The following is a 15,833-nucleotide window of genomic DNA, read 5'->3' as shown; positions in this document are numbered from 1 at the left end:
CCTGCCTCAGAAATCTAAATCATTGTCCCCTGCACCAACTCCTCAGCCATACATTCAGCTCCCCTATCTCCCTGTTCCTACCTTAACTAGCACAAGGTACTGGAAGCAAACCAGAGATAACCACCCTAGAGGTCCTGGTTTTCAGCCTCCTACCTAATTCTCTACACTCGCGTTGGAGAACCTCCTTCCTCTTCTTACCTATGTCATTTGTGCCTACATGAACAACTACTTCCGGCTGCTCCCCTTCCCTCTTGAGGATGTCCTGCAGTCGAAGATATCCTGCAGATGACATACTGAGTTCATTTCCTTGATAAATACAGGATCTCGGCCCATGCATTGTTTACTCTGCTGAGACTAAGAGACAATCAAATCCCCAAAATAAAAGTTAGACGTAAACAAAGGTTTGCATTTCCCACTTGTTCATTATAAAATTGCAGCTATTGACTTGTTAATCTAGGGGTTAAAAGAGACACAAATGGTGTTTAGTTTAGAGATACAGCGCGGACACAGGCTTTCAGCCCACCCAGTCCGCACCGACCAACAATCCCTGCGCATTAACACTATCTTAGACACTAGGTACAATTTACATTTTCACCAAGCCAATTAACCTACATTCCTGTAAGTCTTTGGAGTGTGGGAGGAAATTTAAGATCTAGGAGAAAAGCCACGCGATCATGGGGAGAACGTATAAATTCCGAATAGACAGCACCCGTAGTCGGGATCGAACCCGGGTCTCTGGCGCTGTAAGTGCTGTAAGGCAGCAACTCTACAGCTGCTGTGCTGATAGATTTTCCCTATTAGTAAATGATTTATTACAGATTCTTTCTCATTCAAATAGACCAGTCAAGGTATAAAAATGGGCCAATCAAGGCTGACAAAACAGTAAACATGTTTTTATCCTCTTCAATTTTGCCTAAATTCTAAAGAATTATATACGATTACCTTGAAATTACAGTTTCGGGAACCTTTTTCAGCTCAATTGGCCCATGTTGTTTATTTCAATGGAAATGGTAATACTAATCCTGTTGTTTACCCATCCTGTTAAACCATCTTCCCAGGAGTATAAACTTCAACTGTGTAACAGACCTTCTGCCCAAAGATTACTGGTGGCCCAGACCCTGGAACAGATTGTTTCTATCAGCAAAGTTCAGAATGTAGACGTTCCCTAGTCTCCCATGTAGACTAGGGAGGCTCCTAGTTCATTAGTGTGGTCCAGGGTAACAAAGCCTCCCCCATTCATAGCTGACTGTGTTGTCTGAATGCCACTGATAACTGATCAAAAAACAGTGCTAGAACTCAGCGAGTCAGGCAGCATACATGAAGGGAAGTGGACAGATGATATTTTGGATCGGGACCCTTCTTTAGACATTGTAATAGGGGGGAGAAAGCTGGAAAAGAGAGGTGGGGTGGGATGAAGCCTGGCAAGTGATAGGTGGATACAGGTGAGGGGTTAGAGTAAGTGACAAAAACTAGAGGTGAAAGGAGACAAATGAGTGTCTGGTAAAGAAAGATAAGTAAAATGTAAAGCTAGAGGGAGAGCAGGGTGGATGTTGGTGAAATGTGTATGCACTGGGAGGAGGGGGAGTGAAGATGGTAGGGGTGGCAGAGGAAAGTGAGGGGGAATTTTGTGAATTTGAAGAATTTAATGTTCATACCATTGCATTGTAGGCTACCCAAGCCTCCAACCCAATGGTGTGCTCACCATTGTGAGCTGCAAAGATATAAAAGGCATGATTGGCCGCTTGCATCCCCTGAGAAATGAATACAGATGTGAGGTGGCTAAAGCCCCTCAATTCTGACATTTTTGACAACCTCAGCACTGCACAACTATGGACTTTGTACTACAAGATTGCACTATTATGGCAAGGTTTACCAAGTATAACTGATAATTTACTGTCTATTTGTTACTTTTTTGCATTTAATATGCCTATAAAGCTACAGCAAGTTAAACTTAATTGTTCTGGTCACAGGGCATGTCTTAGTTAAAGACAGACTCTTGATCCTATTAGATGCACGTTGGAAAGTCTGACGTTTTCTAATGGAGAAGTAGTAGATGATGTGCACCTCCTAAAGATTAATATTTGACCTAGAACAGTACAGCATGGGAAAAGGGCCTTTGGCCCACAATGTCTGTGCTGAACATGATACCAGGTTAAACTATTCTCCTCTGCCTCCACGTGATCCAAATTCCTCCATTCCTTGCATATTCATGTGCCTAGCTGGATGCCTCTTAAGTGCCACTGTTGTTTCTCATTCCACCACCACTCCTGCCAGTGTGTGTTTGTGTAAATTACACTGATTACATCAGTCAAAAGAATGTGCTCCACACCCCTCCTTTCCCCTCTCACCTTAAAGTGATTCTCTCCAATCTTTAACATTTCTACTGTTGAGGAAAAAAGCTCTGACTGTATATGCTCTCTATGCCTCTCTTAATTTTATATACTTTTTTATCAGATCTCCCCTCAACTCCGACACACCAGAGAAAACAATCCATCTTTGTCTGATCTTGTAGCCAAACCCCTCTAATTCAATGAACACTGATAAACATCTTCTGCACCTTCTCCAAAGCTTCCAAATCCTTCTGTAATGGGATGATCAAAACAGAGTACTCAATGCAGCCTAACCAAAGTCTTCTGATGCTGCAGCATGACTTCCTGACTCTTAAACTCAATGCCCAGCCAATGAAGGCAAGCAAACCATTTGCATTCATATTTCCTCAACATACATTTTCAGCGTTATTTATATGTGTTTTAGATATGGCATTGATCAGACTATTTATTGCTCATAATTGTTTCTGTGAGCATCTAATCAATTGTCATTCAAATTTAGAAGGATGAGAGGAGATCTTATCGAAATGTATATTATTAAGGGGTTGGACACGTTAGAGGCAGGAAACATGTTCCCAATGTTGGGGGAGTCCAGAACAAGGGGCCACAGTTTAAGAATAAGGGGTGGCCATTTAGAACTGAGATGAGGAAAAACATTTTCAGTCAGAGAGTTGTGAATCTGTGGAATTCTCTGCCTCAGAAGGCAGTGGAGGCCAATTCTCTGAATGCATTCAAGAGAGAGCTGGATAGAGCTCTTAAGGATAGCGGAGTCAGGGGGTATGGGGAGAAGGCAGGAACGGGGTACTGATTGAGAATGATCAGCCATGATCACATTGAATGGCGGTGCTGGCTCGAAGGGCCGAATGGCCTCCTCCTGCACCCATTGTCTATTGTCTAAAATGTGGATCATTTGTTTTATTTATTGTGCCCCTACGGATTTTATGACTTTTGCATTTGGGTAACAAAATAGCAGATTTTTTGTTTGGAAAAAGCCGCCTCAATTACTGTAATAATGTTAAGACTCCAAAATGATATAATACTATTTCATCTCACCTCAGTCCTCAGTGAATTGACAGCTTGTGGAAATTTACTTTTTAAAATGTTGCCTTTCTATCATTATGCGTGTTATACATAAAATAACTCTATTCCTTGAGGCACATTTAAGCTGCCCCGTTGCAGTTAATGTTTTCCCTAGTTCATTCATGAAACTTGTCTGAGCTCACTGTTTTGATTTTGTTAAGATATTTTAAAATATATTGTCATCAAATGAAAATTTTAATGAAACTAATATGTTTCCATGCAAGTTAATTGTAATTATTGTACTAAATAGAAATTATTCAGCTGTGATTTAGAGGGATTTTTAAAAAGGGAATTAAATGGCAAGTGGAATTGTCACATTAAATTAAATCAATTTAATTATTCTATATGATAGAGTATTCTTTGATTTTTAAAAAGAATCAAATCAATCACCATTTCCATAGCTTCTTTTTAATCTGAATATCTATAAAGAAAAAGCAAGAAAACCTGGAAGTTTGCATTTGGTTTAAGTGATAATCTTGTTTTGTGTATTTCTTTATTTTTATGTTTTCTGAAGTTTCTGCTGGCTTATCGGTAAATTCTTATTGCAATGTTAAATGTTAATGTCAAATGTTGTGCCTTGTAGTCGTGGGCATGAAAGGCTGATTTATTGGGCTGTGTCATGATACCAGTGATCTGAAATTTTATTTTGATGGCCTTCAGAAGGAAGGAATTTGCTAATTTTCTTTCAGTTGACATAGTTTATCCTTTCACAGGAGATTGTGTGACTAGGTAGGAGAGTACATAGAAAGCATTAAGGAAAATTGACATTCAACCCAAGGTGATTTGAAGGAAACCTTTTCCTTTGGTCTTTCGCCAAAGGTCTACTGTCTCTTTTCCTGGTATGGTATGTCTTATTTACTTTTATCAGAACCTTTCATAAATGTAGAAGTAGTCATATATCTTTTCTATCCAAAGCTGAGAAAGGTTAAACAAGCCTTGTATCCTGAAAATATGCGGACGCTGGAAGTCTAAAATATAAGTAAGAAAATGCTGTATGCACTCAGCAGGTCAAGCAGCATCTGTGGAAAGAAAAAAACCTGAAACATACTGTCTCATTTTGAAGGGTCTTTGACTTGAAATTTCACTTCTGTTTTTTCTTTCCACAGATGTTGCTGAGCATCTGCATATTTTCTGGGTCTGATTCTAACCTCCTCCTATATTTCAGAACTCCTGGTCTTGAGTTGTATTATTGTTTGGGACAGATTTGGATTACTATTCACTTTCTTTCTGTTTGCAGTTTTGTATGTTCAGATTTGTCAGTTTTCATGATCTTTTGCAGCTAAGTAAACGTCAGTGAGGCTGCATTGGCACTTCATTCTGCACAATTAGAACCTGAATATTCTTCTTTTCATGGGCCATAAGGAAATGTTTATCAGTGTAAGTTTCTTTGATTACACTGAGCCAGGTTTCCTCCAGGTGTGACGCTTGGCATTTAGGCCTTAAAGTTCAATCTTGGTTTCATCAGACCGGAGAATCTTATTTCTTATGGTCTGAGAGTCCTTTAGGTGCCTTTGGGCAAACTCCAAGCAGGCAGTCATGTGCCTTTTACTGAGGAGTGGCTTCTGTCTGGCCACTCTACTATAAAGGCCTGATTGGTGGAGTGCTGCAGATATAGTTGTCCTTCTGGAAGGTTCTCCCATCTTCACAGAGGAACTCTGGAGCTATGTCAGAGTGACCATCGGGTTCTTGGTCACCTCTCTGACCACGGTCCTTCTTCCCCTGATTGATCAGTTTGGCCAGGCGGCCAGCTCTATGAACAGTGCTGGCCGTTCCAAAGTTCTTCCATTTAAGATTGACGGGGGCCAATGTGCTCTTCGGGACCTGCAATGCTGCAGAAATTGTTTTATACCCTTCCCCAGATCTGTGCCTCGACACAATCCTGTCTCGGAGGTCTACGGACAATTCCTTCGTCTTCATGGCTTGGTTTTTGCTCTGACATGCACTGTCAACTGTGGGACCTTGTATAGACAGGTGTGTGACAATAGACAATAGGTGCAGGAGTAGGCCATTCAGCCCTTCGAGCCAGCACCGCAATTCAATGCGATCATGGCGGATCACTCTCAATCAGTACCCCGTTCCTGCCTTCTCCCCATACCCCCTCACTCCGCTATCCTTAAGAGCTCTATCCAGCTCTCTCTTAAAAGCATCCAACGAACTGGCCTCCACTGCCTTCTGAGGCAGAGAATTCCACACCTTCACCACTCTCTGACTGAAAAAATTATTCCTCATCTCCGTTCTAAATGGCCTACCCCTTATTCTTAAACTGTGGCCCCTTGTTCTGGACTCCCCCAACATTGGGAACATGTTTCCTGCCTCTAATGTGTCCAATCCCCTAATTATCTTATACGTTTCAATAAGATCCCCCCTCATCCTTCTAAATTCCAGTGTATACAAGCCTAATTGCTCCAGCCTTTCAACATACGACAGTCCCGCCATTCCGGGAATCAACCTAGTGAACCTACGCTGCACGCCCTCAATAGCAAGAATATCCTTCCTCAAATTTGGAGACCAAAACTGCACACAGTACTCCAGGTGCGGTCTCACCAGGGCCCAGTACAACTGTAGAAGGACCTCTTTGCTCCTATACTCAACTCCTCTTGTTACGAAGGCCAACATTCCATTGGCTTTCTTCACTGCCTGCTGTACCTGCATGCTTCCTTTCAGTGACTGATGCACTAGGACACCCAGATCTCGTTGAACATCCCCTCTTCCTAACTTGACACCATTCAGATAATAATCTGCCTTTCTATTCTTACTTCCAAAGTGAATAACCTCACACTTATCTACATTAAACTGCATCTGCCATGTATCCGCCCACTCACACAACCTGTCCAAGTCACCCTGCAGCCTTATTGCATCTTCCTCACAATTCACACTACCCCCCAGCTTAGTATCATCTGCAAATTTGCTAATGGTACTTTTAATCCCTTCATCTAAGTCATTAATGTATATCGTAAATAGCTGGGGTCCCAGCACCGAACCTTGCGGTACCCCACTGGTCACTGCCTGCCATTCCGAAAGGGACCCATTTATCCCCACTCTTTGCTTTCTGTCTGTCAACCAATTTTCTATCCATGTCAGTACCCTACCCCCAATACCATGTGCTCTAATTTTGCCCACTAATCTCCTATGTGGGACCTTGTCGAAGGCTTTCTGAAATTCGAGGTACACCACATCCACTGACTCTCCCCTGTCAATTTTCCTAGTTACATCTTCAAAAAATTCCAGTAGATTTGTCAAGCACGGTGGCGCAGCGGTAGAGTTGCTGCTTTACAGCGAATGCAGCACCGGAGACTCAGGTTCGATCGTGACTACGGGTACTGCACTGTACGGAGTTTGTACGTTCTCCCCGTGACCTGCGTGGGTTTTCTCCGAGATCTTCGGTTTCCTCCCACACTCCAAAGACGTACAGGTATGTAGGTTAATTGGCTGGGTAAATGTAAAAATTGTCCCTAGTGGGTGTAGGATAGGGTTAATGTACGGGGATCGCTGGGCGGCACGGACTTGGAGGGCCGAAAAGGCCTGTTTCCGGCTGTATATATATGATATGATATGATATGATTTCCCCTTCGTAAATCCATGCTGACTCGGAATGATCCTGTTACTGCTATCCAAATGCTCAGCAATTTCGTCTTTTATAATTGACTCCAGCATCTTCCCCACCACTGATGTCAGACTAACTGGTCTATAATTACCCGTTTTCTCTCTCCCTCCTTTCTTAAAAAGTGGGATAACATTTGCTATCCTCCAATCCACAGGAACTGATCCTGAATCTATAGAACATTGAAAAAGGATCTCCAATGCTTCCACTATTTCTAGAGCCACCTCCTTAAGTACCCTGGGATGCATACCGTCATGTGCCTTTCCAAATCGTATCCAATCAATTTAATTTACCACTGGTGGAGTTCAGTCAAGTTGTAGAAACATCTCATGGATAATCAATGGAAACAGGATGAATCTAAGCTCAATTTTGAGTGTCATAGCAAAGGGTCTGAATACTTATGTTAATGTGATATTTCAGTTATTTCCTTTTAATTATTTTGCAAAAATTTCTAAACACCTGATTTTGCTTTTTTATTATGGGTTATTGTATGTAGATTGACGATTTTAAAAAAAAAGAATTTAATCCATTTTTAAAATAAGGGTTATAGGGATATGGGGAGAAGGCAGGCACGGGTTATTGATTGGGACGATCAGCCATGATCACAATGAATGGCGGTGCTGGCTCGAAGGGCCTACTCCTGCACCTATTTTCTATGTTTCTGAGGCTGTAACGTAACAAAATATGGAAAAAGTGAAGGGGTCTGAATACTTTCTGAATGCACTATATGTTTCTCATGCTGGCATTTGGGAGGCCTGTAAATTTGTATTTATTGGTCTACGGATTTATATCGATCTGTAGAGCAATATATTGTGCTAAAGATGGGGAAGAAACTTTCAATTTAAGTCCAGATTATTAGTGCACTCCAGCAAATATTAGCTAGTTATTATTTGATAAAAGGTTATATACTAGAAACGTTTTAATTGGAGAATTTTAGGATCTGAAACAAGAAAGGTTTTGTTCATGCAATCTGGATCTGAATTATCGAAACAACAAAAGGCTGTGGATGTTAAAGTTTTCAATCTGGTGTCATTAGTTATTTTATTGAGCTGAATCAGGGAATGTGGTGCGAATTCGGATTAGTAGAATTTATAGGGACTGACAACAAGATTCAATATGAATTACATTTCTTGATCCTATGTTCTTATGTTTCTGGGGAAAATCTGAAATTGTTTTACAGTTTGGATGTTTTGTTCAATTAAATAAATTTGCTCACAAAAATAATTGGATGGATTAGTAGAAACGAAAGGGTCACATTTTTAATTTGATAGAGGTAATGGACAAAAGATCTTTACATATAATGCTATTCTCTAGGTCAACAGCAGACCCACGATGGTGGAGACACAAAATGGCATCTAAAAGTACAGCCTTCAACTGTAGCTCCAGTCACAGTAGCCGTTGGTGGTCTTGCTAATGCTGCAGTGGGAACTGTTAGTCCGAACAATCTCACTCAAGTGCAGCTCCAGTCATCGAGTGACCAAGATGTTCAACCTGGCAAAAGACTGAGAAGAGTTGCTTGTTCATGTCCTAACTGCAGAGATGGCGAAGGAAGGTGAGTGGCGGTTTTTAAAGTAGAAATGTTTCTAGGCTTTGAGCCCCTGATCGAAACGTTCCTTAACCATGAAATGTATATTCCTGCATTCTTTTGAACTGAGATTTAAACAAGAAGCCACAAAAGGAATTGGACAAAGCTTATTAGAAAGGATAATAACTCTAAAGTACCATTAAGCAAAATAAAAATGTTCACCGTGGACGCAGTACTTGTAGATGCAGTATGAAATTTCTGCATCCATAAGATACAATAATTAATGCCGTGGGCAAAAAAACAAAAAGCTCAAAAGCAGTTCATAGAGAAATAGTGAAAGAAAACATGGAGTCATACTGCACAGAAAAACGGGTCCTCATCCATACCTACAAAGTTATCTACCTGTGCTAGTCACGTTCACCTGCGTTTCCCTCTTAACCTTTCCTGAAACATTGTAATTATACGATCAGTCTGAAGAAGGGTCTCAACCCGAAACGTCACCCATTCCTTCTCTCCTGAGATGCTGCCTGACCTGCTGAGTTACTCCAGCATTTTGTGAAATAAATACCTTCCATTTGTACCAGCATCTGCAGTTATTTTCTTACACTACCTGTCTCTACCATGTACTCTCTCAGCATGCTTCACATTCCACATCCACTGTCAGTGTGAAAATGTTGCACTGAAGTTACTCTTAAATCCCCTTTAAATTTATCACTTTTAGTCTCTTCTACCCTGGGAAACGACTGACCATTTGCCTTATTTATGCCCCTCATGATTTATGTATCTCGAGCTGTCACGAGTGTTTAATTGTCATTTGTACTGCAAATGGAACAGTGAATTCCTGCTTGCAGCAGCATAACAGGTCTGAAAGCACAGTACTCAGATAACGTAACAAACAAATAATATCAATAAATTAAAAACTCCAATATTTATCCTAAGTACAACCAAGATAATTTGTAGTTCATAATTTAGTTGGTGTTTGTAGTGTTCAATACCCTGATGGTTGCTGGGAAGAAGCTGTTCTTGAATCTGGAAGTACCTTCTTACTGATGGCAAGAGTGAAATGAGAGCATGGCCAGGGTGGTGTGGGTCCTTGATGCTGGCTGCCTTTCTGAGGCAGTGCCTCCTATAGATCCCTTCCATGATGGGGAGATCAATACGTGTGATGAACTGGGCTGGTATCTAACACTTTCTGTAATCTCCTTTGTTCCTGGCCGTTCAGATTACTAAAAAAAGCCATGATGGACCCAGTCATTTGGATCTCTACCGTACAGCTCGAGGGGTTTAAGGGAGTATTAATCAACATAACAAATCTCCTTAGTCTTCAAAGGAAGTAGAGGTGTCGATGGGCTTCCTTTTTGATTGCATCAATGTTCTGGACCCAGGACAAATCTCCAGAGATAGGCATGCACAGGAACTTGAAGCTGTGCTTCATTGTTGATGCAGACTATGCAGAGATAATCCCTATGAGATGACCTCTCGGCCTCTTGTGCTTGAGGGAAAAACTGTCAGAGCCTTTCCAGTCTGTCCATATAACTCAAGCCCTCTGGTAGACACAAAATGCTGGAGTAAATCAGCGGGTCAGGCAGCATCTCTGGAGAGAATGAATGGGTGACTTTTCGGGTCGAGACCCCTCTTCAGACTGAAGGGTCTCGTCCAGAAACGTCACCCATTCCTTCTCTCCAGAGATGCTGCCTGACCCCCGCTGAGTTACTCCAGCATTCTGTCTACTTTTGATTTAAACCAGCATCTGCAATTTTTTTTTCCCCACACATCAAGCCCTCTGGTCCCAGTAATATCCTCGTGAATCTTTCCTGTACCTCTTCCAGCTAATGAGATCTTACCTACAGCTGGAATTGCAAACAATATTTCAAGTGTGGTCTCACCAATGCCTTGTACAGCTGAAGCATATTGGTTAAGGTAGTAGTGCTACATAAGGCAACATAAATTGGATTAAAGGAATGTGCTTATCTAGGGAGCAGAAATGAAAATTACTTGAAGGGTAAATGAACAGCAGTGGTTGTCTTGTACACATGGAATAAATTTACAGATACAGTACTGGAAGCCTAAATCCTGGAAACATTTAAGAAGCAATTGAAATTTGTTTGGAGAGACATTGGGGATTTATGAATAGATTCATGACTGTTGGACATTTTGTCTTGAATTTGAGATTTTGTGTGTGGCTTAGGCTTAGGGTGGAGATGGGAAGACTGACAGCTTATTTGCAATGTTCTGAAATGTTTTGGGTACTGGACATCAGGATTTAATGCATATAAATATAGGAACTGTCCTAAAATTGGCAGACCTGGTAAACAAGTTTCTTGATAGGTTCTTAATAACCAGAATGCTGCAAGATCAGAAGAAGGCAACTTAGAGTAAGGAGAATAGAAGAATTAAAATGGTCTTATCACAGTTAGCATTGATTAAATCATAAATTAAAAATGAGAAGAAGGGATTAAGGTGGATTGGGAATCAAACTGGAGAAAGGGTCTGCAGTCTTTGTTAAGGACTTTCACCCAAAAGAATGAGTGCAGAGACGAAGGTAGTGGAAGTCTTCAATATCAAGCTTGTTTCCAAATTCACAATGGTGTTGATTTGGGGGGAGATTATGGAGAATCCTCCTCAAATTTGTCTGTCTTCAGTAATTCATAACCATTCCATTGCAACTTCATAAAGATGTCATAAGTAATAGGAGCAGAATTAGGCCATTCGGCCCATCAAGTCTACTACGCCATTCAATCATGGATGATCTATCTCTCCCTCCTAAATCCATTCTCTTGCCTTTTCCCCATAACCCCTGGCACCCATACAAGTCAAGAATCTATCTATCTCTGCTTTAAAAAATATCCATTGACTTGGCCTCCACAGTCTTCTGTGGCAAAGAATTCCACAAATTCACCACCCTCTGACTAAAGCAATTCCTTCTCGTCTCCTTCCTAAGGAACGTCCTTCTTGTTCTTGGTTCTTGGTCCTCCAAAATATTCCAAATGGAATTTAAACTGGAGGTGGTGGAGTATGGACTTGAGCAAGAAGGACTTCTTGGAGATGAAGAGCTGTCTTAAATTTAGTTGCGTCTGGTTGAGTAGCTATAGTAAGGTGAAGGAAGAATTGTTTGAGGGAAGAATGAATTGCTATACACATCTGTCTTGATAGCAGGTATCTCAAATTGAATCGAATGTCCTTAATTCTGAGGCTATGACCTCTAGTCCTAGACTCTCCCACTAGTGGAAACATCCTGTCCAAATCCATTCTATCCAAGCCTTTCACTATTCGGTATGTTTCAATGAGGTTCACCCTCGTTCTTCTAAGCTCCAGCAAGTACAGGCCAAGTACCGTCAAACACTCATCATAAGTTAACCCATTCATTTCTGGAATCATTCTTGTAAACCTCTGGACCCTCTCCAGAGCCAGTACATTCTTCCTCAGATAGGGTGCCCAAAATTGCTCTCAATACTCCAAATGTGGTCTGACCAGCACTTTATAGAGCCTCAGCATTACATCCCTGTTTTTGTATTCTAGCCCTTTTGAAATAAATGCAGATGACACAAGACCAGGTCTGCGGACTGTAAGTAAGGCTGTCAAAGTGTTCAATGGGATATAGACCGACTATAGAATGGGTAGAGAAATAGCAGAAAGGGTTTAATCCGAGCAAGTGTGAAGTGTTGCACTTTGGGAGATTGAAAGTAAGGGGAAAATATACAGTTAATGGCAAAACCCAAAGGCATTAGTGTAAAGAGGGATTTTGGCATCCAAGTCCACAATACCCATAAAGTGGCAACATGAGTAGACAGACATGGAAATGAAGGCCTATGGGTGGTGGGTATATGGTAAAGAATGCGTAAGAATAGTGGGTAACTGCAATGAGCTGCCAGAGGATGCGATTGAGGCAGATACTATCACAGACACGTACAGGTACATGGATAGGGAAGGTTAAGAGCGATAGTGGGCAAATGGGACTGGCTTAGATGGGGCATCTTGATTGGCATGGACGAGTTGGCCCTGTTACCGTGTTGTATGACTATGTGGAATGCTTGCCTTCATTGGCCGGTATAATAATCAGGAAGTACTGAGGCAGCTTTATGACACTCTGGCTAGGTCAGATTTGGAATTTTGAATGCAGTTTCTGGTCCCCACAATACAGGAAGGATATGGAGTCTTTAGAAAGGGTGCAGATGAGGTTTACGAGAATTATGCCTGAATTGGGGAGCATTAGCTGTCAGGAGTGGTTGAGGAGGTTTGGGTTTCTCTGGAATGCTGGAGGTCAAGCAATTTAAAAGGCATACATGCATTGGGTAGACAGTCGGAATGTTTCTTCTCGGGATGGAAATGTCATATACTAGAAGGCATAGCATAAGATGAGAGGGTCAAAGTTTAAAGGAGATGAATGGGGGATGTTGTTTTACGCAAAGGGTAGTGAGTGCCGAGAATGTGCTGCCAGGCTGATGGTGGAGGCAGATACAAAATTTTCATTTAAAAGACTTTTGGATAGAAATGTAGATATGGAGGGATATAGACTGTGTACAGGCAGATACGAGTTGATCTTGGTATCATGTTCCCTTTGGAAAAACATGATCCTAACTAACAGGTGCACCATGCACTCAGTCACAGTATAGACACAGACTAACCAAGGCTCTGACATTGCCCAACCTTCTGCTCAATCATTTGCATTGCAATCTCACACCTTACTTCCAGGAAGCTTTCAGCTGGAGTGGGGTTTAGTTACAGGATGAGCAGCAAACTGTTCAGCCTTCATCTACATTTCAGAACTGAGATTATCCAACCTCATTCTTCAAGTTGTGAGTATGCATATGCTCATCGTTTATGCATGTTTAGTGTAAGGTCCATCCTTTGGTTTACCTCGGTGAAGCAATTGATAATTTGGAACTTAAAGGTTTTTTATCAATCTGACCTGGCCATGCAATAACTTGCATGCAGCAACTGAGACCAAGCAGAGACTATATGGCTGTTTCGCTGAACACTTGCATTCTGTCTACCGAGGTCTACCGGATCTCCCGGTTGGTGACCATTTTAACTCTCCTCTCCATTCCCATACTGACTTTCTGTCCTCTGCCCAGTCCACTGCCAGAGTGAGGTCACAGACAAACTGGAAGAATACCACCTCGTATTCCTGCTGCCCCCACCCTCTAGCTTTGCATTTGACATTTTCTGTTCCTTATTTGGCATGTTTTTGTCTCCATTTTACCTCTGGTCTTTGTTACTATGTCTAGAAACATAGAAAACAGGTGCAGGAGTAGGCCATTCGGCCCTTCAAGCCTGCACCGCCATTCAATATGATCATGGCTGATCATCCAGCTCAGTAACCTGTACCTGCCTTCTCTCCATACCCCCTGATCCCTTTAGCCACAAGGGCCACATCTAACTCCCTCTTAAATATAGCAAATGAACTGGCCTCAACTACCTTCTGTGGCAGAGAATTCCGCAGACTCACCACTCTCTGTGTGAAGAAATGTTTTCTCATCTCGGTCCTAAAAGACTTCCCCCTTATCCTTAAGCTGTGACCCCTGGTTCTGGACTTCCCCAACATCGGGAACAATCTTCCCGCATCTAGCCTCTCCAACCCCTTAAGAATTTTATATGTTTCAATAAGATCCCCCCTCAGTCTTCTAAATTCCAGCGAGTATAAGCCTAGTCTATCCAGTCTTTCTTCATATGAAAGTCCTGCCATCCCAGGGATCAATCTGGTGAACCTTCTCTGTACTCCCTCTAAGGCTAGAACGTCTTTCCTCAGATTAGGAGACCAAAACTGTACACAATACTCCAGGTGCGGTCTCACCAAGGCCCTGTACAACTGCAGCAGAACCTCCCTGCTCCTATACTCAAATCCTCTTGCTATGAATGCTAACATACCATTCGCTTTCTTCACTGCCTGCTGCACCTGCACGCTTGCTTTCAATGACTGGTGCACCATGACACCCAGGTCACGTTGCATCTCCCTTTTTCCTAATTGGCCACCATTCAGGTAATACTCTGCTTTCTTGTTCTTGCCGCCAAAGTGGATAACCTCACATTTATCTACTCATTTGTCAATCATTTGCCCCTCACTTCCCCATCAATTCACACTGACCATTTGCCAGGTTTTGCCTCACCCTTACCTCTCTTAACCAGCTTTCTCCCCTCCACTCCATCAGTCTGAAAAAGTGTCCGGAGCCAAAACATTTCCCAGCAAATGTAACATCCTCGCAGACACTTGTGAATCTCTGGCCTTTAACTGCTCAGAAAGGAAAAGAAGCATCCAGAAAGGCTCTGAGCTCCTGGTCTCATTACACAGGAGCATGTAGAGGTCATGTGTAAACAAAAGGAGGACACAGCATCGCTTGTCCCATCAATCATCCACCTGACCTGTGGCGAATCAGTGAGTCCACAGGAATCAATAGGATTAGGTAGACACACAATGCTGGAGTTACTCAGCGGGCTAGGCAGCATCTCTGGAGAGGAATGGGTGACGTTTTGGGTCGAGACCCTTACACAGAAACATAGAAAATAGGTGCAGGAGGAGGCCATTAGACCCTCCGAGCCAGCACCGCCATTCATTGTGATCATGGCTGATCATCCACAATCAGTAACCTGTGCCTACCTTCTCCCCGTATCCTTTGATTCCACTAGCCCCTAGAACTCTATCTAAATCTTTTTTAAATACATCCAGTCAATTGGCCTCCACTGCCTTCTGTGGCAGAGAATTCCACAAATTCACAACTCTCTGGGTGAAAAAGTTTCTTCTCGCCTCAGTTTTAAATAGCCTCCCCTTTATTCTTAGACTGTGTCCCCTGGTTCTGGACTCTCCCAACATTGGGAACATTTTTCCTGCATCTAGCTTGTCCAGTCCTTTTATAATTTTATACGTCTCTGAGATCCCCTCTCATCCTTCTAAACTCCAGTGAATACAAGCCCAGTCTTTCCAATCTGTCCTCGTATGACAGTCCCGCCATCCCAGGGATTAACCTTGTGAACCTATGCTGCACTGCCTCAATAGCAAGGACGTCCTTCCTCAAATTAGGAGACCAAAACTGCACACAATACTCCAGATGTGGACTCACCAGGGCCCTATACAACTGCAGAAGGACCTCTGCTCAAATCCTTTTGCAATGAAGGCCAACATGCCATTAGCTTTCTTCACTGCCTGATGTACCTGCACGCTTACTTTCAGTGACTGTTGTGCAAGGACACCCAGGTCTCGTTGCACTTCCCCTTTACCTAATCTGACACCATTGATATAATAATCTGCCTCCTATTTTTTGCCATCAAAGTGGATAACCTCACATTTATCTACATTTTACTGCAT

General features: G+C 42.2%; 1 protein-coding gene across 2 annotated transcripts in view; it reads left to right on the top strand.

The window, feature by feature from the left end:
- The window catches only part of sp4 (sp4 transcription factor), a 55,777-nt gene that overhangs the window by 20,643 nt on the left and 19,301 nt on the right, over positions 1-15,833 (top strand). For both annotated transcript variants that reach the window (XM_078421679.1, XM_078421689.1), the window contains exon 4: positions 8,323-8,560. In XM_078421679.1, the coding sequence (XP_078277805.1) occupies positions 8,323-8,560 (238 nt within the window). The remainder of the gene's footprint in view (positions 1-8,322; positions 8,561-15,833) is intronic.

The sequence above is a fragment of the Rhinoraja longicauda genome, chromosome 2 (assembly GCF_053455715.1).
Source record: "Rhinoraja longicauda isolate Sanriku21f chromosome 2, sRhiLon1.1, whole genome shotgun sequence".
Lineage (NCBI taxonomy): Eukaryota > Metazoa > Chordata > Chondrichthyes > Rajiformes > Arhynchobatidae > Rhinoraja > Rhinoraja longicauda.
The sequence above is the reverse complement of the archived record's forward strand: the minus strand, read 5'-3'. Positions and strand labels throughout refer to the sequence as shown.